Consider the following 25,505-nt stretch of genomic DNA (forward strand, 5'->3'; position numbering starts at 1 on the left):
ATTAAAGACATTTCTAATGCTGCAAAATGTTTTTATTTCAAATAAACGCTGTTCGTTTGAACTTTCTATTCAAATAAAATTAAATGATTAAATCAATTAAAATAATCCTGAATCTTGGTTTCAAAAAATATTAGTAAAACCTGTTGAAAATTCAGCTTTGCATTACAGGATAATTTACACTTTAAAAATAAAGTCAAATAGAAAACGGTTATTTTAAACTGTAATCAAATTTTACAATGTTTCTGTTTTTACTGTAGTTTTATTCAAATAAATGCAGCTTTGGTGAAAATAAGTGGCTTACCATAGTTCACCATGTTTACTATAGATGTGAGTGTACTGTATCATAATATAATGTGCCATGTTTACCATACAAATAAGAGTTTTACAGTATGAAATGCAATGTTTGCTATTATAAAACTTGTTACACAGTTTGTTGACCTAGTGTATATTTTTCTTTCAGGCTCAGCCGGTTGTGCTAAAATCTCAGGATGATCAGGGGTATCTGGCCAGGCTGTATGGAAAAGCGCTTTACGATGGTCATCGACGAACGCTTAAAAAAAGCCCTTATCTTCGGTTCAGCTCCCCCACGCCGAAATCCAAACCGCAACGACCTAAAGTAGTAGAGACTGTCAAAGGTGAGGTGAAGGTCTTAAAGTACAATTGGCTAAGTCATTCTTCTTCTTTTATGTTTTGTTACATTATAGGGATATATTTTTAATAGGCAAATTTGTTTGGCTGTACTTTAGCAACTTGCAAAATATTCTTAAAAAACAATATGAAAAAGAATCATGGTCACCCTTAATTTAGTTTTTTTCTGTCCAAGTTCTTGAATGTTATTTGTTCCTCCCTTTTCATTCTCTCATATAGGGGTGAGGATGAAGTCATCTAAAACCCAAACTAGCCAGTTTGTTGGTGATGTTCCTGCCCTGCAGTCTTCAGTCTCTGAGCCCCATTTCCTGTTCAGCCCCAGTGATCCTGCCCAACAGCAGCAGCCTGGTTCTCCAGTGCGAGGTTACCTCATTCCCATGGCCATACCTTTAGGTAAGCCACCATTATGCGTAGAAATCATTCACTGCTTGGCCTGTGTGATTTGGGGGGAAAAATCTAATTAAATTTTTTCTGATAAAAATTATAAATGTGATTTAAAATGCAGGTTTGCTGTGTTTATAAAACCAAAATTTGGGGATTATATGTCAATATGGCTATGTACTACTACTACTAACAATAATATTAATAATAACCACTATTAATATTATGTAAAATATAAAGATATTTAAGTATATCTACAAATATATAAAAAAGTATTTAAAGGGGTCATCTGATGCAAAATTCACTTTACAAGTTGTTTGAACATAAATGATGTTTTATTAACAAAGTTCGGGAGGAGCATGTCAGATACTTAGCCTAATTAAACACAAGTGGTACGTAATCAAGTCAATCAACTCACGGACATAAATACAGCTGACATACCTCCACTCATTTGATGGTCTATCAGCATCCCTCCACCACCCCTTCTCCACCAATATCACTAATTCCTCACCATACCACGGGGGGATACTCTGGGTTCGGGCCATTCCCAAGCTCAGAGCCCTTCCCCAGGACAGCACGCCAAATACGCATTACGTAACTCGTGCTAAATGTATGTAAGTGTGAACTCGTGAAATGCATGTGTGTTGAAGTGTGTGTACACATCCACCCTATAATGATAAAAATCCACCTCGTGTTTTTTTCTTAAATTCCTATTTTAAAGCCCCCTTTCTCAAATCAGGCTATTCTGAGATTCCTGTCACGATGACGTAGTTCTGCACAGGCCGCTCCCACGTTAGTTGATTGACAAGGCCGTCTTACCTTAGACCCGCCCTGAGTGAGCTGAGAGCTGTCTGCCATTGTGTCGACTCCGGTGCAGGGGAAGACAAGATGTCTCTGATTAAGCGATTGAGGTGTTTTGTTGTTGGACGTAATAATGAATATAGCGGTGTCATTTACTCCCGACATCTGAGCCGCTGAAGACGCAGAGGATTAACGTTACTTTAGTTTTAAAGGGAATGTTATGATCCCCGATCTGCCTAAATGAGTCTATGTTTGCGCAAATCATTTGTGATCCAGCTTCATCTACAGAATAAGTGAGTATAAGGGTTTTTTATGAATCTTTGCAAATCGCCTTTCCTAATAATGTGCTAGTTAGCAAGTTTCGTGGCTGAAATTTACAGTCTGCTCCTCACCCTACAGAAGAGAGGGGCGGGGTCAGCAGAGTCATTAGCATTTAAAGCAACATGGACTAAAAAACAGCTCGCTGAAAACAAAGCTGAATTTGATAGGGTAAAAAATGTGTTTTTTACACTACCATTGAGAAATTTTAACCAAAGTATGTTATAGACTTTTCATTAAGACCCTAAAGAATCATATCAACTTGTGGAAAATGGGCATCCGATGATCCCTTTAAGAAAAAAAAAGCCAACAATATTTTATATTACATTACAACTGTAAAATTACAAAACTAATATTTATGGCTGTCTTAATTTCTTCATTTCAAACGTTAAACCTTTGAACATTTATTTTGACAAAAAACACAGGGAGCCCTTAAAGCCTCTCTTTTGTTGGTAAACGGTACTCATTACAAGTTTGGGAACATGGTGCATGTTGTGTTTGACGTTAAAGTGACCCAAACTCAGAGCAGTTGCAGAGATTCACTCTGAAGCATGCAGCTCATATTATTTATTTAATTAAATCGCAGCCTTTGTCTTTTGATAATCGCACTAAGCCTGATCACAATTTTAGTTTTATTTCAAATAATTGTGCAACTCTGCTGACCTAATTGTTTTGATTACATTGGGAGATTTGTTGTGTTTGTAACCATGTGAGTGAAATTATTTGAGACAGAATTTGCATCAGGATTATGTTTATGATGCCTAAAAACTATATACGTCATAGGATTTGAGATGCATTCCTGTCTTTTGATTGCAACAAATACGCACAGAACCGATGACGCAGTGTTTGCTGTTCGGTGTCCCTTAAACCTCCGACCATTCTAAAACAAAGACGTCCGACGCGGCATGAATGGTTGCGACAGCCTCCACATGCTGCAGTCATAAAGCGTCTCTCCTCCGGCTGGCTCCGAGCACACGGCAGCATTAAAGAATGGACTTAATTAGACAGACATTTCAGCGGTGTGAGTTTAGCTCTTAATTACGGCTGCCTCTCCACTCGTTAAAAAGCCTTCCTATGCCGCTCTCGTTTAATCACTTCACTGTCAGGGACATTAATGCCTTTCTATTACGCTCTCATATTCCCACTTCCAATCACGGCAAGCTTCATCTCAGGTCTGACCTTGTGCGGTTGGAGGTAATTCTGTTTATTAGCCCGAACAGCCATATGTATGAAAACACCGTCATGCTTTACGAGGGCACTTTTTAGGGCAGTAATTGCAAATAGCCAATTGAAAACATTTTGAAAGCGTTCATATTATGAGTTGATTAGTTTCTTTTATCCCGTCCCCCCTTCCTTTTGAGGATTACGACCTCCTGGCGCCGAAACGATCCATTAGTTTGGTAACAGCTGAATTGCTGTCGTTATTTTCTGCAATGGACTAAAGAGGTAATTAAAGGTATTGCACAAAAAATGGCAATGACGAAGCACCTTTGCTCTGCTAAAGCTGTTTACAGTATTCAAATGTTTCCAAAATTGTAGCTGAGGGTATTGAGAATGAAACGAATTGGCAGAAAGTGGCCTAGTAATGTTTGAAATGGCAGGTGGGCTTTTTGTGGGCGGTTGCCCGTATGCTGGACTGACCTCTGATCTGAGCTATGCTAGAGTGAACAAAGGCTCGCTAATCACATCTGCAATGCAGTGGCCCTGATTGCCGTCGTAGACACTGAACTCCCTTCATGGTCATATTGAAGTTCCTTTCACTGCTAGACGCATTATTGGATTTCTTTTGTAAGGAATAACTGCAGCTACAATGCTAATGTAGCTAAAATTTTAGCATTAAACATTAGCTCTTATTTTTGTTTTATGTAACACGGATGTTAATGCATGTGTCTGAAACAGAAAACTATTGCAGAAATATTCCTGTGACGAGAAGTGTGGGCCCTTAAAGCTCGTTCACACCGAGGACGATAACTATAAAGATAACAATAAAAAAGTTGTAAAAATGGTTCTCAGTATTAAAGAATAGCAGAATCCACTGCACAGCTATAACGATAAAGGTACAGAGAAACGATATTGTTGGAATCACTTTCAGAATGATTTTTTCCAGCTGATGAACTATATCTTTATAGTTATCGTTCTTATGCCGAGTTCACACTGCATGATTTTCAAACTAGTCTGATCGGCGTTGTTTTCACACTGCATGACTATCTGGGGTTTTCACATTGCATGTTGGATCGGCGACAGGGGGTTTCATATTGCACGATTTCACAATAGGAAGAATCGCCGACAACTCTGTCTGATCCGCAAACTATGTTTCACAACAATACACACGCGAGAAGTGACAAGGAAATACGCCCGCGTGCGTCAGACCGGAGTTCTCGAGCGAGACTGGAAGTATTAAAAAAATATAGCCCGCAAATTGTCTGTGCGCTAATTTCTAGCTACAAAAAGAAAAACAGATTATGCAGGGAACAGGGATTGTGTGTTCTGCAAAGAGAGGTAAATAATAATTTTGCAGTAATGCTGATGTTGCGGCTGGTCAAGTAAATGTTTGTGCTTGTTTCTGTATGATATAATTGTACATATATCTATTAAAATACTCATATTCTGGTCTATAACTCCTCCCCGAACTTCCCTCTGCCCTGTATCTTTGTCTCTCATTGGCTGAAGGTCATCACCGATGTAGTTTTCAGTCAGAAATCATTGCACACAGCATGATTGCGAATCGCCGACAGCTCCAGATATTTAGCATGCCAAATATTTTGGGGCGTCGGCGACTTTTTTTTTTTTTCTTTCTATTTTTGCAGTTTTTAAAACATGCTTACATGTTTACATTTAACAGTTTTAGGATCCTCTTAAGGTGACATACTCTGAAGAAATTTTATGACATACAAGATTAAAGTGATGACTTTTTTTTAACATTTATAACAAGTCTTCTAACAATTTAAAAAAAGGGTAGAATTTATAATTAAGCGTAGTTTTCTTCCAAGTCTTTTCTTGCTTTATTGTAGCATTACCTCGACATATTTACATCAGCTGAATTCAACAGAATTACCACAATTTGTTTTTTTTAAATAATCATAATAACGGCAATAATAATTTTCACAACATCAGAGAAAACCACGTTTATGTTTGGAAGACATAAAACCACACATGCATGATCACATCATTAAAATTTGACCAGACTGGCTGAAAAGTCTCGCACTGACCGTCTGGCCATCCTTATTATTGAGCGATGCCGGTCTAATCTGGTCTTCTCAGCAGGGATGGTTTTTATTGGCCTAAATTTAAAGTGCAAAGTGAGTTCAAAGTGCAAGTGCAAAGTAAAGTGCAAAATCACGGCTATCAGACCCGTCTAACTTTCATCTAATGAAAGTGAAGGATCTCTTGATAACTTCTTTAATACCCCACATCGACTAAAAGCACATCTTTTACCAGTCGAGGCGATTCCCAAGGCATCTAAATCGTCCACCAGTGTCATCCTCGTGGCTGTCCTATTTCCCTTCACACTGAATGTGTGAATGAATCCCAAGCGGAAAGTTTCAGACTCTCATTAAAAACTTCCCAGCCACTTCTGTATTTGTATCTGTGAAGGAGAGAGTCCAGACCGGCCCAGCCTGGATTGGATTGACTCGCCAAGGCTCAGACTGGGTCTCTGGAGGGCTGTAGATTAGAGCTGGCCTAATTTCCCTCTCTTCCGTGACTCTCTGGGGACGACAGTGGGAATTGCGGTGCGCCCCATGGGAATGGTGAGAGCCTTTCATCTGCTGCAGATGTTCGGTGCGGCTCATCCACAGACGGCCCCCGAGTCTCAGTTACACGCGAACAACAGCAGGCGAGCTCTCCGCAAATCTGTTTAGCAAGTTCTGCTACAGAGAGTAGAATGTGGCAGTCGAATCAACACAGCAGCGATCAAGGGAAACCAGAGTTTATACAGTTTACAGCAGCATCCCCATTTCCAGTCAAACTCAGGAGTTCTTATGATACTTTTCCTTTCTTTAAATAATAACAGGGTTGTTCTATCTATCCATCTGTTTATCAATGTATATGTCTGTGTCTGTGTCTATCTGTCCATCTGTCCATCCATCCATCCATCATTCTATCCATCCATTCATCAGTCAACCCATCCATTGTGCTTTCTATCATTCCATCTATCATTATATCGATCTGTCTTTCCATCTGACTTTCTGTATGTCCGTACATCCATCCATTCATCTACATCTATCTATCCATCTATCCATCTATCCATCTATCTATCTATCTATCTATCTATCTATCTATCTATCTATCTATCTATCTATCTATCTATCTATCTATCTATCTATCTATCTATCTATCTATCTGCCGTTCTATCTATCTATCTGCCGTTCTATCTACCTATTGTTCTATCAATCTATCTATCATTCTATTGTTCATTCTATCTATCATTCAATCTACTGTTCTATCATCCTGTATGTCTGTTCATCCATCCATCCATCCGTCTATATCTATCTATCTATCTATCTATCTATCTATCTATCTATCTATCTATCTATCTATCTATCTATCTATCTATCTATCTATCTATCTATCTATCTATCTATCTATCTATCTATCTATCTATCTATCTATCTGCCGTTCTATCTACCTATTGTTCTATCAATCTATCTATCGTTCATTCGATCTATCGTTCAATCTACTGTTCTATCATCCTGTATTTCTGTCTGTCCATCCATCCATCCATCATTTAATTCCCCTTCCTTACATTCAAATTTGAATTGCAATTAATTCTCAATTCAGTTCTGAATTCTGCATGACTGTATAATGAACTGCCATTTTTCAGTTGTATTATTGATAAAGAAAGAATCCTTGTGAAGACTTGTAATTCACACACTGATTGCTGCTCTTGCATGGCCGAGATGCTTTGATAGCTCATGCTCACCACAGCTCGCTGTCTCTGAGGTGAATTCCTATACTTTATTGATTGTAGACGAAATTGCTCTGGTGGTATCCCCAGCGGTGAAGACGTGACTTCATTTGTTGCCTTAAATTGCATGTGGTTGCAGAAGCGGGGTGTGTGCACACATATTTATGTGCATTTATTTCATTTTAATCATCTCATCATCGCTCTCTCCATCTTCTTTCCTAGGTCTCCTGCTGCAGTGTCCTCGGGTCCAGTAAAGTCAGTGATTTACATGTTCTTGGACGTATTCCCAAGAATTTTGGGGGCTGTGAATTCTGTCCCTTCATTCGGCTCTTTGTTTCCTTGCACGCCTTGCGGCTTCTCTGGTTTGCGAATAGCCCGTAATAGCATCTCTTACTGTCCATCATTGTGCTAATCAGTCCGATCTGGTTTCGCATTTCAGAGCGTACACTCTCTTGAGGTTCTAGAATACAAACGCCTCCTTTCAAGCTTTCCTTCAGCAGAACCCACATGTTTGCTATCAGAAGTATTTGTGCATTCCAGATGAGTCAGTGCTTCTTGCTCCTGAGCCACTGTTTGGATGCCCTTCAGCCAAATTATGGAAATCGTAAAGCTTATGTTTCCCCTGCTTTGCATGGAAGGCTGGGAAAAACAGATTGCGGCGCTCGCAGCAGATTTATGCTAATGCCAGCCTCCTCGTTCGCCGTTAATGTGCCGAGGCCAGACTCACATCTCTATGTAATGGGGCATGTGCGTCTATAACCTGCCTTCCTGCAAACGAGGATGACACAAACCCATGCTAGCACACTCTGGCTGAACCTGTTTCTCTCGCGGTCCCTTTGCAGAACAGATGCCAATCATGTTGGCTTCTCGCTCGGCCAGATGTGTGCAAATGTGTTTTGGGCTGACACGGCACTTTAAAGTACCGTGGATGTCCTTTGCAATCGCTCTGCGGTGTGTTGAGAGATGGAGTAATGAGTAGGTGTGTGTGCGTGTGGGCTCCATCTGCAGGAGTGTGTCTGTCTTTAATATCCCTCTTGCGTGAGTATTGGGGTCGCGTTATGCCCTTGCCTGTAAACAGTGTGTTGATGTTATCTGCGCTGCATCAGGGCGATGGATGTGCAGACGTTAGGGGTTTGGCAGATGAGCGTTTAGGCTGCCGGAGTGTATTCCTAGTGCACTCACGCATTCTGTGGAAAAGAGGGGGATGGAGATTTTGTTTAACGTCGCCTCTAGTTGTTCTGGTAATGTTTCACTCTGCAGACATGATCACGTATTCCCAATGCCTGAATAAAAAGGTGACTTTTTTCCTTTTTTGAGTGTTTAGGTAAGTAAATAAGCCATCGTTTAGTAGATCATTTTATCCAAAGTACAAAACGGTAATGCATAAGAGCACTTCAGGCAATGCAAATTGATGCCGGTACTTTCTGAAATGCATTTCATAAAGCAATGTAAATGCATGTTTTAAGAGAATTTATAACTCTTTGGTTACAGTCTCAGATCAATCACTCTTCCATGCGTCTCTGTAGGTAAGCCCAGAGTGAATGATCAGGCCCAAATATATAATAATAATTCATTTAATTTTAAAACAAAAATAAATGCTGTTTAATTTATAGCTGCAGTCCAAAATTTTTGGGCAAGTACAAAACCAGACAGTGTTCAAAACTATCTCTTTACCTTAGCCCAATTCACAACGGTAAGCTTGTAATAATGTTTTCTAATTTGAGTGGTACTGGTAGGTTTTTGCGGAAAATACAAGCATGCCACCATTCGTCTTTGCTGCAGGTGGCGGATCATTAATACCTTTTTTTTCACAGCAGCTGGAATAAATAAACTTTTTTTTCTCAGTTGGTCAGAACAAATGTGGCAGACATGTTACTTACTTGTTCAGATGACAATATCCAGTGAAATTTCTTATTTGGGTCATACTTCCAAGATGTAGAGTCTGTTATTCCTAAGTACAGTATCCACACCGTTGCAGTGACTGATAGCCACACATACATCTCAAAACATTAGATTTATAAGCGCTGAGGATCTGTGCCGATGCACAACCCACGTAAAGAAGATAATTCGCAAATGACTGCAATAGCAGGTTTCAAACAGAGATGTTGACAAAGAGGCAAAACTTACGGACTGCAGCTTTAAATAAATTAACAATAAACAAATATATTTTTAACTAAATAATAAATTTTTAAAGGTTTAGACTATTCAGAATATTGTGAAGATTTAAGGCCCATTCTCAACAAGGATGATAACTATAACAATTACTATAAAGTATTAATTATTATTCTAATTCTGTCAGCATAAGAAACTCTACATCACAGGTATTATGATAAGAACATAGAATCAATTTCAGAGTGTTTTTTTTCCAGCAGATGAACAATAAAAACAACTTACCCACCTAATAAATAAATAAAAACACACTTAATAAACAGACCGGTATTGTGTGTTGGTGTGGACACTAATGTAATTATCATTATTGTTCTCTTTATAGTTATTGTTTGTGGTGTGAACAGGCTGTTCAAATGGGAGTTCTCTACTACTAGAGTAGTAGTACTACTACTACTCTCTACTAGTTTTCTACTAGAGTTCAGTCTTTTCGAAACACAAAACTGTAATGTACAAGACCACTTCAAGCTATGCAAATTCAATTTCACATGTCATTACTTTCTGAAACACAGTTCATAATGCAATACAAATGTGGGTTGCCATAGAGCCTGTAACCTTTCGGATACAATCCAGATTATTAACCACTTCTCCACGTGTCTCTCTAGGTAAGCCCAGAGTGGACGGCCAGGCCCCGGTGCCTTCACGGGTTATCATTAGCGACAAACCAGCAACCGTAACAACCTCCTTCCCTCCCATCACTGTTCCTGAACCTGCTCCTGCTATTCGGAAACCCAACACCATCTTACTGGAGGTCCAGTCAAAACCGAGGAAACAGACCCCAAAGCTCCAAATACAGGCAAGAGCTTTTACATTTTTGGAGCTTTTACAATTATAAGATTGTTTTGTAAGTGTTTGGACAGAAGTAATTGGTTATCACTGTATGATAACCAATTATTATGATAATTTTCTTCCTTTTTAATGTGATTTTGTTTCCCAACAAGCCATGATTGTCAGTTTTTGCTTGATATCACACTACTAAAAGTTTGGACTCAGTAAACAAGTAATACTTTCATTTAACAAAATTATGAACACGACATAAATTTACAAAACATTTTCCTTTCAGATAAATGCTGTTCTTTTGAACTTTCTATTCATCAAGGAATCTTGTATCACGGGAAATGTATCACAGTTTCTACAAAATTATTAAGCAGCATAACTTTTTCAACATTGATAATAATAAGAAATGTTTATTGAGCAGCAAAAGAGAATAGTACTATGATTTCTGAAGGATCATGTGACGCTGAAGGCCGGAGTACTGATGCTGAAAATTCAGCTTATCTATTAAAGGAACAAATTACATTTTCAAATATGTTAAAATAGAAAACTTGTAATTGTAATTGTATTTTTTCCATCAAATAAACATACCCTTGGTTAACATCAGAGACTTCTTTTAAAAAATAAAAAATCTCACCAAACACAGACTGTAGAATGGTAGTGTATATTTGTTGCATCATGCTGAATAAAACACAAATATAACAAATGCATTAAATTATAATTAAAATGCCCCATCGGGACAAGACCACGGGAATCAGATAAGCCCTTTCCTTTACACAATCTGACATCTGGAATTGAACTGCGGGTTTCGTCTGGCCAGTGGAGAACTGGCCCCCCGACTGAGCCTGGTTTCTCCCAAAAAAAATTTCTCTATTCTGTCACAGAGGGAGTTTTGGTTCCTTGCCGCTGTCGCCTCTGGCTTGCTCAGTTGGGGACACTTAATTTCTAGCTTTTTATCATTGATTTGATTTCACAGATACTATTTAAACTAAACTGAGCTAGACAATGACATCTCTGAATTCAATAATGAAATGCCTTTAACTGAAAATTGAGTGTTTAATCTTATAATTATACATTGACACTCTATCCTCCAATTTGATACTGTTAAGTGCTTTGACACAATCTGTATTAAAAGCACTATATAAATAAAGGTGACTTGACTTGACTGAATAGCTCCGCCCACAGTGAAATATCATTAGACCAAAAATCCCAAATATGTTTTCTTCTAATATATTTTGATTTTGTCATTTGACACCATATTTCACTTTTTTCTGGGACATAAAAATAAGACTTTGCAAACTTTGCATCACACATCGAAAGATTCCTTTCCTGCAATCTGAATGGCTTTTGTTCCATATGCTGTTTTTATTAAAATGGATTTGTTTTGTTTGCAGGTCCAGCCTGGTGTGAACATTGAGAGTGGTCTGTGCAGCCGGCCAGCTTCCTCTACGCCATTGATTCCAGCTGAAACCATCCTTCCTCCACCTTCAACCCATGTAAGGGTCCTTTCACACTTGGTTCGATTGCCTGGTCTGAACCCAAGTTTGATTGCATCATCAAGCCAGCAGCTGTTTACTCCATTGCTTAGTAACAGTGGCGCAGGAGAAGGCGGCAAAATGTATAACATTGCTCTCTGCACTTTTATATATTTAAGTTTTTGAACTGTTCGTTTTGTTTGTAAAGCTTCAGTACATATCAGCACTTACATCTGTTTTACGAATGCACTACAAATGCTCTAAAGAACGCTAAAGGCGAATAGAAATGAGACATATTTCTCTCTGCTTGCAGCGCGTCAGTCATGCTCGTCAGGAAAGTGAGTGAAACACACACACACACACACATTTTTATCAACTAACACGTCATTAATAGCAGTTCACTTCTGCAACTTGGTGCGATTGCGTTCACATCAGACCACCCTTTTTAAGCGGATCGGGTACGGTTCATGGGTGCGCACCCGAAGTCGGAAGACAGCGTTCACATCATCCAAACGAACCAAACTCTGACGTCAATCGCACCCGGGCGTGCATGAAAAGTGCTAAGACCCAAATCACAAAGAACACCAAGTAGACCCTTATTATTTGAAAATGAAAAGGTTTTGTTGACCTTAGTAGCACTTCTCCATATTTCATTCTCAGTTTTGTACCAAAGTAGTTTCTAATCTGCAGGCTTTCAGATTTATCATACACCCAAAACATAAGTCATCTAACATGTACATTTACTTGTGTGTGTGTGTGTTCATAAACCAGCTGGTCTTGGCTCTGTTCTGAGAATGGATGGATATTATGCCATTAGATTTTGGCTGTGCTCCAGCATGCTGTACTGCTATAAGGGTCGGTTTTGTTCCAGGTTTGCATTTCTCATCGCACTGCCATTGATTTTTGCCAAGCCGTGCATGCTTGTGCGCTCATGCTCTCAGAACCTGCCCGAGCGGATGAAGATGGATGAGGTGTGTGCGTTTGCGTGTGTATGGAGCTGAATGTATAATGTTTCAGGGGGGACTTTGCCGCCAGCATTTTCTGCTCTTACTCCTCCAATCCCGACCTCAGCCATTCACATCTGGTTGCTAAGCAACAGATGCAGCTCCTTTGCTTTTCTGTGGGTTCGTTAGCAGATTCTGAGCAAGCGTCTGGGAGGACAAAGCCTCTCAGTGGTCTGCCTACCGCTGTTAGCTTTAGAGTAATCATTACAGCTCTCTGGAAATAAGCGTAGATACGCATCTTCTACATTCATGCTAGAATCTGTGGAGTTCATTTGTGGGTGCGTTTCCTCTTTTGACTGTGCATTGAGGTTGAGTTCGCAATTAAATTCTCAGAAAATTTAAGGAACACTCTAAAGCTTTTGACTGTTTCGAATATTATGACGACGCCTCCTGTATTATAGTGTACTCTACTATAGTTCAATATTATCAAAAATATATTCAGTTAAAATATATTAACACATTTTAAAATATATTTTTATTTAAAATTATATTTTGATATAAATGAATAAATATATATTTTTTTAAGAAATAATATTTTTTTAAATAGAAACATTTTTAAACATTAGATTATTTATAATATTGTTAAAATGTAGTGTCACGTTTAACAGAGTTCTCTACGATATTTCAATACTTAATTTCATTCTATTATATATATATATATATATTAAACTTTTGAATTAAATTAATTTTCATATTAGTAATAAAGTAGATGCATATTTAAAATATTTTTTTACTCTATTAGACTATTTAGAATATTGTAATAATTTTTAAAATATTTAAATATTTTATTAAATATTGAATTTCTTTAACAGTTTTCTACCATAGTTATATCTTTTCTAAATATTTATTAATACTTAATGTAATTTAAAAATAGATATTTGAAAAAATAAATTTTAAAATGAAAATAATTCATGTAAAATTCTTTTATATAAGTGTTTAATATATTAATAAATACATTTAAAAAATATTATTTTAAAATAAATTTTAGTGAGGTAGAATAGTAAAGTGAGGCATAAGTGTGTATGTGTGTGTGTGTGTGTGTGTGTGTGTGTGTGTGTGTGTGTGTGTGTGCATGTTTATGTGGTTTATGTGGACACAAATTTGTATAATGACATGGGTATGACAGAGGTATTACAATATGAAGGTGGTTTATGAGGACACTGCCTATGTCCCTGTAATTCAAAAGGCTTAAAACATACTAAATGGTGTTTTTTTGAAAATCTAAAAATGCACAAAGTCTCCTGTGAGGGCTAAGTTTAAGTGTAGGGTTGGTGTAGGGCAATAGCACACACAGTTTGTTCAGTATAAAAACCATTACGCCTATGGAGAGTCCCCATAAACCACAAAAACCAACATGTGTGTGTGTGTGTGTGTGTGTGTGTGTGTGTGTGTGTGTGTGTGTGTTAAACACATTTAAATCTGAAATACAAATACACAATCGTACATCAGTTTTAATTTTAGATTAATGGCGGCCATACACATCCTCGTGATGTTTTAAGAATCATCATCATTATTATCATTATTATTATTAGATTAGCATTAATACATTAAATATAGATGGCTTACAAAACAGGTGCAAATGCATATGTCTTCCCCTCAGATCTTGTGCCTGATGCAGCTCGGCAGAGGTGTTCTGGTCTGCCACCTCAGCATGGCTGCGTTCGGCACTCTGTCTGTGCCCAGTTAATGCCCATGACTCATCAGACTGGCAGACCCCAGATTCTACACACACACAAAGACACGGGCAAGGACAGACACACAAACCCACAGATCCGACGACACGCTTTGAATCATACACTTCACTCCCACCAGGCCTGAGGCCTGTCAAACAGAGGGAATGAAATATGACTAAGAAGTCTCACAGTGCTTGCACTTAAAACATATGGTATCTTTGTCCTCTGAGACTTGACTTTTCCAGTGCATTGCGGTCACCACTGGCTAATACTGGTACAAAACTGGTGTTGTTCTTTGAGAAAATATTGTTGTAGATTGATTTTTGTAGACCTTACAGGCATAAAGGAATAATTCACCCCAAAAAAAGAGAAATCTGTCTGCATGTACTCACCCTCATGTCCTTCCAAACCTATAGGACTTTCTTTCATCTGTAGGACACAAAATGTGAATAAGGACAGGGACTGTCAAGGACCCAAAAGGCACCATGAAATGATCATAAAAGTGGATTCATGAACAGTACAGTATTCCAAGCCCTGTTAAATCATATGATAAGATCAGCCCGTATCTATACGATTCACAAATGAATCAGACTTGAATCCTTCCTTTTATGTTCCACGGTTGAAAGAAAGTCATCCAGGTTTGGAACAACATGAGGGTGAGTAAATGATGACAGAAAAAGGAACTATTCTTATAATTTGTTATTCAGTTGCAAAATAACCAATTGTTATTTTCCTTTCCCACTCTTTTCAGTGTTTGAACGTGCAAGTGTGATTGTGCAAATGTGTGTGAGCAGAATAGTAAGTACTATTGTGTTTGTAGCTCACTGCAGCACATTTGCTGCAGTCTCGTTTGTTTCCGCAGCTCTGATCCACACACACACACACACAAAAACATGTAATATAAGTAAAAACAAATTTTAAAACACAGCTATCCCAAAATGAACCAGAACTGAGTTACCAGGAAAGTAGAGATGACTTGTATCCCCCTGAAGGGGTTTATTTTGTGATAATGATTGACTGACTGTACATTATCCCGCATGTTACACAGCTACTTAACAAACAAATTGATATGAAATATTGATTTAAGTCTAAATTATTTTATTACCTGTCCTGAGCAGAAAGAGACTGTAGATATGAGAGATATTTATTTATAAGTTAGGTGTCAGTAAGATTTTTTCCGTTTCTGATAGAAGTGTCTTATGCTCACCAAGGCTGTATTTATTTGATCAACAATATAGTAAAAACAGTAATATTGTGAAATATATATATATATATATATATATATATATATATATATATATATATATTTCTTTATATAGAATTTATTCCTTAGATGCAAAGCTGAATTTTCAGCATCGTTACTCCAGTCTTTAGTGTCACATGACACTTCAGAAATCATTCTAATATACTGATTTGCTGCTCAAGAAAAATGTCTTATTATTATCAATGTTGAAAACAGTTGTGGTGCTGAATGTTTTTTGTGGAATGCGTGATACATTTTCCCCCCAGAATTCTATGATTATTAAAAAGTTCAAAAGAACAGCACTTATTTGAAATATATATTTTTTCTGTAACAATGTAAAATTGTTTAATGTCACTTTGATGCATCTTTGGTGAATGCAAGTAGTAATTTCTTTAAAAAAAATTATTTGACTATACTTTTGAACAGCAGTATAAGACGACAGTCAGGTATAAAGTTAATATGCAGATATTTGACTGCAGAATGCTGTGGTTCACCGTTCAGAAGCAAGTATCTCAGAAAGCCATGTAATAATTGGATGCAACATCTATTTCATCATTCACTATCCAGGATAAAACACAATAAATAATTACATTCTATAAATGATATTGGTGACAAAAGAGCTTTTAAATCTTTTTTTTAGTGCAATAGAAACATGGTGTATAACGCTGTCTGTCTCTCGTACTCAGCACTCTCGTACTCTCATTCACATGAGCAGACCAGCTCTCTCCGTTACCATGGAGACATGGCTTAGCTGCATGAGACAAAGACCTGGAAAACTGATGCGTGATTTTCTCTCTCACATGCACACACACACCTCTTAAACAGTTACAGTTTGTGTTCTTGCACTGAATGAGTCATTGAATCTTTGTAAGGATGCCCTGTAAGGACACCCTTGAATCTCTCTTGTAAGATTAGAGGATATGACATCGGTTGATGAGACAGCGTTTTATTGTGTGTGTGTGTGAAGGTGTTTTTTTTTTAACAACAGTTCAAATTCTGTCAATATTTTCTTACCTTCATGTCAAACCTGTCTGACTCTCTTTCTTCAGTGAAGCACAAAAGCAGATGTTTTAAAGAATGTTCATGCTCCTCTTTTCCATACAATCACGGGCTGTCAAGCTCCGAAAGTGCACCATAAAAGTAATCCTTATGACTTGTGCAGAGTCTTCAGAGGTCACAGACTATAATTCTTCCGCCATTCTTCAAAATGTCTCATGGGATGACATGAGGGTGAATAAACAATGGCAGAATTTTCATTTTTGATTGAACTATACTTCCGTTTTATTGCAACTTTAAAGGAAACGAATGACAGATCTTTTCTTAAGCATTGTGACATATAACTGAGTGAGAGAGATTTTTAAAAAATGTAGATTCTATTTTGACGTGAACATTGCACTCAAAAATAGAGGTTCTAAGCAGACTAAATGATTTGGAGAAGTCCAGCATACTTCACCAAAGTCTATTATTTCACCGGTTGACATTTTGATTAAACATTGCGAACTATTACATGCTTTCAGAAAGCAGATAGGGTGAATTTCCATTTCATTGCGACTTTAAATCCATGCTACCCTACTTTATGATCAAGTATCATCTTTTGTGTCATCCCGTCATCATTATCCTTATTAACTCATGCACTTACAACTTTCTAATCTCCCCAGCCGCTGATGAATTTTGTAATTTCCAGACACCGTATTGCTTCCTGACCTCTGTCTCCATATCATTGCCTCCCAGGCCGCCGAGGAACCGCATGCTGGTGAAGATCAGGAGGAAAATTTCTTTCCCGGAACCAATTTCTTGTCCGTAGCCGACATCAGCCAGGTACATTCAATTAAAAGCACTTTTCAACCCACACACTCACTCCAGCTCGTAACGTAAAGGTCATTTCACAACCTGGTGTCCACCCTGAGGGTATCAGCCCCGATCCACTGTTTCCTACTTCATTCCCATTTGCATTTTGACCCAGCTACAAATGCCCATTCTCCACGTCTCCTCCTACACAGAAATATTGGCCATCAATGGCTCAGTGCTCCAATAATGAGATTTTCTGAGCCAAAGGGTGAAGGAGAATATCGTTTGCTTTAATTAACGAAGACCAGAGAATGAATGAGAGTTTAAAATATCATTCACGGGTTGGGGAAAAATCTAATTACAATATACACGGCTAAATTGGCCTTTCAGTGAATTGATATCGAAGGGGTGTGGTGCTGTATCCCCGATAATAGTCTTTGTTCCGTTCAGGAATTCTGCTCACATCACGGCTCGCTCAAGCATACACACAGAGACATAAGCCCCTTATATTTACCGCTAACAAGAAGCACAGGACGCCCGGCGTATTGGGCATTAGGCCGATTCTGCCGCTCGGTCATGCAAGGGCAAGGCGTCAGTTAGCACCGAAATAGCATAGCAGTCATTAGGCAGGAGGTGGAGGCAGGCAAATCTGTGCTGTTCTCACAGGCTTTTGTGGAAGGCGCTGGGAAAAATAGTGTTTATAATGAGAATAAAGAATCGTGGAGGGGGTTGTGCTCCAAATCACATGAGCTGTTCCACAGTGACCCCTTTTGGTCTGAGAAGGAATGTCGTCCACAGATGAAGCTCGGTTTGATCTGATCTCTGGTTAACAGAGGTTTGCGTAGGAAGGAATTTATTTTGCATCAATGAACTGAGAGTGTTAGTTGTTCTTAGATGTTTGGCATTAGAATTTGAGTGGTTGGATTTTGAGAGCTTTGCCTCATGTTTGCTCGATGCAAGCATCTATAGCTATTATGTGCATTATGTGTTCAATACTTTGGAGGCTATGTCAGAGGTTCTCAACCTTTCGGCTAATGAATATTGTCCAAGAGAGTTCAACTGATATTAACTTCTGATGTCATTTTTGTTTCTACCCAAACTAGTAATATATCAAAATAATAAAATATAATAATTTATAGTAGCGGCAATGTATTAAAACAATAAAATACTTTAAATATAAATATAAAATATAAAATAATTATAGAATTTACTGAATGTTTTCCAGGGTTCAGTCTTTATAAGTAATGAATTTACATGATTTGTACGGTTGTTTGTGATTATGAAATTTAGAATAAATACATTTTACTAATAGTTATTTTTATTCAGTATATTTACATTAGTTTTAATTTGCTTTCCATGTCTAAAAATCACACTTTTTAAAATTTACTCCTGTATCTAGGTTTTCCAAGGCCATGGGAACTAAAATGACAAGTGTTGAGGGAACATAACACTTAAAATAAGATATAATTTACTCATTTTGTCTTCTTGATTTTATTGATTTTTCATTTTAAATCTTGATTATCTGTTTTAGCTTATTTTAAAGCTGTTTTTCTCTTATTTTAAATAATTTGAAGCCATCTTGCGGCCCAGTGGCTGAGAACTCCTGCTCTATATGATTGTATGCGGCAAGCATTATTAATTAATGCTCACACATAAAGTTAGAGATTTAAACGAATCCGAAGTAATGAACCTTGTCTTGCATCATCTCTGCTATGTATAATGCACCTTGTTAAAAATGCACCTTGTTAAAGTCTATGTGATTTTTAGCTGGTGGATGACAATAAGTGTGAAAAAAATCCCACAGACTTGCGTTGAAGGATGGAAAGGAGCAATATCTAGAGACCAGACACTTCATAGAGGCTTGCAACCTGACAGAATACCCTAGCAAGAGAGCTTTTCATGAGCAAACATTACTCATATTTTCTTCAGATTATGTAAAAATCTAGTGTCTTCTGTCTCCTGGCAGTAGTGTGACTATAAAAAGTCCTTCTGACTCTTTTTATTTTGACTCTCTAATTGTTCAAATGGCAATTAAGATCGGAGTTATGAGTCCAGAAATACAAACATTTTCCAAACACCGAGAGCAATAAAAATTCAAGCGCGTTGCACAGCAGTTGCATATAATTAAGCAGTTTTTCGAGGACTGGCATGTATTCGGCCCACTTGTAGTTTTCCCAACGACCAAATAAAGGCCACAGCTACTTAAGTCCAGACTCCGGTGAACAAGCTCTCTCTCTCTTGGACTGCAGGCACGGATCCTTGCCAGCTCTTAAAATGTCATTCCTCTTAGTCTCCAGTGCCTCAGCTTTGGCTCGGTCAGTTCTGATGGAGCCATAAACTTCAAACGGGCTCAGCGCCCGACTGGCAGAATGCATTTCTCTCTCTTTTTCCTTTGGCGGCTGGCCACTGGAAATGAGCTAATCGCTCCTTACACAGACCTCCCTGAGTCTGGGCCAAAGGAATCTGAACATTATCCAAACCAATGACCGAAATGTTGAAAGCTGGCTCACGGATCCAGCGATGGAATTATACAAGACAAACGTCCCCCTTTCTCTCCTGCCTCCCCTTCTGTTAAGATTGTAATGGCCACTGTGAAATTGCACACAGACTAACATATGTTTGCCATTACAGCACAGTACACGGTGTGCGTTTTTATTTGCTGTCATTTGCCTTGAAAATTCAATGTCTGTTCCAGTAAGCTGTCAGGGAAATCTTTTATAAAGCCATATGTTGGAGTATATATCACAAAACTGCCGAGACTCCATTTTCTTCAATGCTGTGTTGAATTCAGGAAACACACGGTGGACTTCCAGACTCTCCTATAGAGCTCAACGGGCTGCCATCTCCTCCAGCTGCTCTGTATCACGGCCCGGCCTTTCCTCCACAGCCTTCCCAGTCCACCCCTCTGACCGAGCCCATCCTGAGCACCATCCAGCAGAGAGAAACCCTGGAGAACAGGCTGGTGGATTGGTGAGACTCCATTATCTCTGCAAATATCATCTGCTGCACAGTTATGACCACAAATATGGCATGGTTTACACAAAAATGTTAGGTAGCACAACTGTTTTCAGTATTAATGATGATAAATGTTTCTCAAGCCCCAAATCAGCATATCAGAATGATTTCTGAAGGATCGTGTGACACTGAAGACTGGAGTAATGATGCTGAAAATTCAGTTTTGCATCACAAGAATAAATGACATTTTAAAATATATTAAAACAGAAAACAGTTATATTAAATTGTAATTATATTTTACAATATTACCATTTACTGTATTTGATCAAATAAATGCAGGGTTGGTAGGAATGAGACTTCTTTCAAAAACATTTTTTAAAATCTCAATGTTATTGACCATACAAAGAAGCAAAACTAAACACACACACACAAATTAATTAATTAATGTATTTATTTATTATGCAATCCTGTAGTTCATGCAGTAGAGCATGGTGCTAGCATCGCCAAGTTCATGGGTTCAATTCCCAAGGTATGCATGAACTGATAAAGTACATATCTTGAATGCAATGTCAGTCATTTTAGATAGAAGTGTCTGCCAACTGCATAAATGCAAATGAATATTAATATACAGAAAATAAGACATAAGGCCCTATTCGGTGGGTTTAATACACTTAACTCCAGGTTGCTCTTTGGAATGCATGGTTTGTTTGTTTTTTACGTCAGTTTGGATAAAGCTATGAATCTATAAAATGACCGTTTCCTTGCTCATTGAATGTTCAGGCCAACATTTAGTTTAATTTATTGTTGCATCAGTTGTAGTTAATGGCTGGATTGATAGCATAATGTCACTATAGCACTGTGTTGTCATTTCTCTCTTAGGGTGGAGCAACAGCTGATGGCCAGAATGATCACTGGAATGTTCCCTCAGCCCGTCCAGACTGATCCAGCCAGCCAATCGGAGCCGGAGAACAGTGTGACATCAGACATAGGTGAGAATGTGTTCTTTTTTAATGTTTATAATTGTGACTTTAGGTTTTATTTTAAATTCGAAAGCTCCCAGTGTAATAGCAATGAAGTTTGTCTGTCTGCGGATGAACCATCATACATCTTCACCAATTTACCAGTGTGTCTGGTCAGTGTTAAAAATCAACAACACAATCAATAACGCATGACATAAACCAGCAAGAATGGTCGAGCTGCACCAGGTTCCAGTCTATAAGCTCATAATTTGATTCATAGCGTCTTCGAATGCGAGCAGTGCATTTGTCAAGCATGTCAGCACGCAGCAAGATTGTATTTCCTCATTAAAACGCGATTGCTTGTGCTCAGCCCCTCTACTCCTCCTCCGCTCCATCCTTCCGTCTCTGTCACGTCACTTCTGCTCAGTCGGTGCGGAGGTCCTGCCTCATTAATTCTCGCTTTCGTTTAATAGAAAGATCAATGATGTATCAAATTTGCAGAGGAGGCTCGCAGCAAACTGTTGTCAGCATTTTCGCAGACTGACTGGACTCTTCCTCCTGTAGAGGAACTGTATATGTGTTTGAATGCAGTCCTGCCCTAGACGAAAGGAAATGAGGGCCCTGCCAAGAATGTCAGTTCTGTATATTAGCTTTTTAATAGCACCGGTCCAAAATGCTTACGGGTGCAAGAATTCAAAATAGGCTGGATGAAAGGTAAAGAGAGTCTCAAATTGGTTATTTGAAATAACTTTGCTGGAAAACTCAACTTGCCAGAAGGGCTTCATGGGAAACTTCTGAATATTGTGGGAATGCCAGATTTGCAGATATTAAGTGTATGCGTTGTTGTTATTATTTGGATGCACTTTAGGAGCTCTTTAAATGGATGTGAAATTTGATATTAAATATTAGCAATGACATTGCTGAAGTGTTGATAGGTCAGACCTGTAGCCTAGTGGTTTCATATCCAGGCTTAAATCTAGGAATGTTTTGTCTTTATACCATTGCCCAACTCACATTGCACTTCTTTTAAACATTTCTATTGTCGTTATCAATACAAAATAATTATTTAGTCAGCATTTAGAGCATTTATGTGTTAGAAAATCATGTTAGCTCCATACTCCTCCATCAGCCCTGTCAGTGGATAGCAAGTAAAAAAATATGAATTTTAAGAAATATTTATTCTAAATTATAAAATACATTTCTGCTTTCACATTTTTGGTGCATTTTTAATAAACATTGTGTAAAATAAGCTTTTGTTAAATTTCAACAGTTGACCCCTCGCTAAGCTCTGCCCCCTTTGGTTCCCATAGGAAAAAAATCAGATGTACAAAAAAAAATGTATCCAAAAATGGATAATACTCATAACGGAGTTGGAATGAATTGTAACTACTGAAAATGTATTTTTATCTCATTTGTTTATTGAAATAATTTGTTACATTTTGCAATAGCATGATACAAGACTCTGAATCAGACGAATTAAATGCTTTCAGTCAACTTTTTTCTCGTGTTTCATGTCAAAGTTTTTTTTTATTTTTTTATTATAAAATACAATTTATTTTATTTAACAGTGGCATCACTAATGTGAAAATGATTAGGTGGCAACAGTTGCTGAGTTAGTATTTGTCAGTTCATTTTGATGAATTTATGTGCCTTTGTCATTTTTTATTTTTATATAAACATTTATTATTTCTATTTCAAAAATGTGTTTATTTTTATTTAACAATAACAACACTGATGTGAAAACAGTTTCTATGTTAGTATTTCTCTGTTAATTTTGTTATATGCTTTTGTGGTTTTTAGTGGTTTTGCATTTTAATATTTGCATTTAGCTTTAATTCAACAACTTTTATTTTATTTTATTTTTACAATAACAACACTGTTGCTAGGATTGGTCAGTAGCGTTTTTAAGGCGGAGAATCCATTCTATTTGTGTCTTTTTGCTGTCATTAAATTGCATCAGTCATCCTGATCTTTAGATATCAGCATTGAAAAATCTGCTTCCTTGTTAACAAAAGATGCCGAACCATGTCCCATGTACACCAGATAATCCTCTCTCTGTTTGTTTGTGTGGCAGTGGAGGCCGCAGGTGGTGGTGGTCTTCAGTTGTTTGTGGACACAGGGGTACCAGTGGACTCTGAGCTCATAAGACAGTGTGTAAATGAAGTGCTGGCTGAAACCGTTGCAGTAATGCTGGGACAGAGAGAGACACAGAGAGAACCCACTGCTCCTGTCCAAACACAGGATGCTCATGAGGTACTGGCATCCAAACACACTCTCATTCATCCAGGATGACCTTTAATACATAAATGTGGTAATACTGTGGTAATATTGCAGGAGGTAACTAAGGTACCGACACCGGCACCCACTCCTGAACCCAGTTCCAAAGAGCCGCCGTCTCCTGTCAGAACACCTGATCTCTCCGAGCATCTTTCTACAGCTCTGTCTCCCAAAGAAAACCATCAGGCATCTGCTTCATCAGGTCTGACAGTGATTTTTAACAAACCAAATTACTCCCCATCTATTTGTAAAAGTGTAAGCACGGTTGTTCACACATCAGTTCTGCCTTTGTTTCTGGTCCAGATAAAATTCCTGTGGGTACTCCGACTACCACACCAATCCCATCTCCCACCAGGGTGGCCACACCCTCTCCTCCTCCAGCCAATCAGAGCCCAGATCCAGCCAGCCTCCAGAATCACCCATGGGGAGGAACAGAGCTTCCCCTGGAGGAGGAAGAACCGCACAGCAAGAGGCAGGAACAGCCGTCAGCACCAGTGTACGTCTAAATATTGTTGCTTCATTCTCCTTTATTCTTGTTAGTCTTGCATGAGATATTCAGGCAAGGGAAAGAAAACATGCACTAATATTCATTTTATTTGTGTAGAAAAGCATGGGTTGGTGTTAAAAGCCATTGTTCAAACATTGGTAGAATCATGTTTGAGGTGTCAGTACAGAAACAGTTTTTTTACTATAGGCAGTTGAAAATAGGTAGTATTTTTACCTCGTTTGTTTGTTTTTTACATCTAGTAATACATTTTGTGAGGCCTCTCTGTTTATGTGCTATATAGGCCCACAGTGCCACCTGCTGTTGTTAACAGTAAATGTATGACTGACTCTAGAAACATGCAACAAAATGCCACATTTTTAAAATAACATAATTCCATTTTTAAAAGCATGAGATGATCACTAAAAATACAAATGTACCATTTAATTTGATTTTTATCTTGTATTTTAGTAAAATTATTTAACATCATGACTCACGACCATTTCTCCTGTCTTAACACTTCATATAGAATAAAATACATATTGAACATAAGAAAAGCAAAAATATAATTATTTTATTTTTAGAGACATTTTACTTGTATAATCTGACAGACAAAATGTTTAATTTATATATATGCCTTACATTATTGATTCCTCTTGAGTAGTAGGAAGCAGTTATAATTTATTGTTTCATTTTTATATCCTTTCTCTGACCTTAGGAATAAAGTTGTTGCTGCTATAGCACCTTTAGGACTTTTATATATAAATGAGTGTTTTCTATTTGTATGGTTAGTAATTTTTTGCTTCTGTGTCAGTGTAGACACGGAGGAATATGTGCACAGCGTATCATTCACTAACACCCTCCATCTCTCTCACACGCAGTGTGATGTCAGTAGCCCAAGAGGACGATGAGGAAGAATCAGTCATCCATCCATCTTCACCTGTCCCCTCCAAACCCAAGACTCCCCCACCTCCTCTTCCTCCTGTGAGCCAGGAACCTCCTCCTGCCGCCACCCCTGAATCCTCCTCCTCCTCAGAAGAGAGCAGCTCTAATTCCAGTGTGACTGTCACTGAGACGGAGACGGCAGCCAGACATATCTCAGAGGGAGAGCTGCTGCTCACTCACGGCCAGATGGCGGCAGTCAGAGGTACACGATCGGTCCAACACACACTCACACAGTCAGACTGAGCCAAAACCGCACTGTCTGCATAAGCAGCTGCCTTCTAAGGACAAAATGGACGTTTATAAATAAATGGGCAGCATCTCACAAACCCACAAATAGAGCTGAAAAGAATTATCAAATTATTTAATAAGTAATACAGTATACAACAGTATGAAAAAAAAATTCAAGTTTTTGGATGAAGTCTTCTGTGCTCACCCACACTACATTTATTTGATCAAAAATACAGTAAAACATTAATATTAAGAAAACGGAATTATTAATAGATAAATAAATACACAAATAAATGTATATGTCATTTATTCCTACGCTGGCAAATCTTAATGTTCGGCAGCCATTATTTTAGTGTTCATTGCCTTCAGAAATGCTGATTTGGTGCTTAATTGAAATAATTGTTGTTGGTGCTGAATTAATAATAAAGGTTCTTCTTATTATCAATGTTTTGGTGCTTTATATTTTTGTGGAAAATTTTA

General features: G+C 38.0%; 1 protein-coding gene across 2 annotated transcripts in view; it reads left to right on the forward strand.

Moving 5' to 3' along the window:
* Positions 1-25,505, forward strand: part of LOC306850595 (protein TALPID3-like) — a 115,561-nt gene that overhangs the window by 59,314 nt on the left and 30,742 nt on the right. For both annotated transcript variants that reach the window (XM_079386302.1, XM_079386303.1), the window contains exons 16-26: positions 461-635; positions 868-1,041; positions 9,826-10,016; positions 11,389-11,490; positions 17,121-17,207; positions 19,969-20,147; positions 21,012-21,121; positions 23,166-23,344; positions 23,426-23,570; positions 23,672-23,864; positions 24,734-24,999. In XM_079386302.1, the coding sequence (XP_079242428.1) occupies positions 461-635; positions 868-1,041; positions 9,826-10,016; positions 11,389-11,490; positions 17,121-17,207; positions 19,969-20,147; positions 21,012-21,121; positions 23,166-23,344; positions 23,426-23,570; positions 23,672-23,864; positions 24,734-24,999 (1,801 nt within the window). The remainder of the gene's footprint in view (positions 1-460; positions 636-867; positions 1,042-9,825; positions 10,017-11,388; positions 11,491-17,120; positions 17,208-19,968; positions 20,148-21,011; positions 21,122-23,165; positions 23,345-23,425; positions 23,571-23,671; positions 23,865-24,733; positions 25,000-25,505) is intronic.

This window comes from Barbus barbus (assembly GCF_936440315.1).
Source record: "Barbus barbus genome assembly, chromosome: 30".
NCBI classification, from domain to species: domain Eukaryota; kingdom Metazoa; phylum Chordata; class Actinopteri; order Cypriniformes; family Cyprinidae; genus Barbus; species Barbus barbus.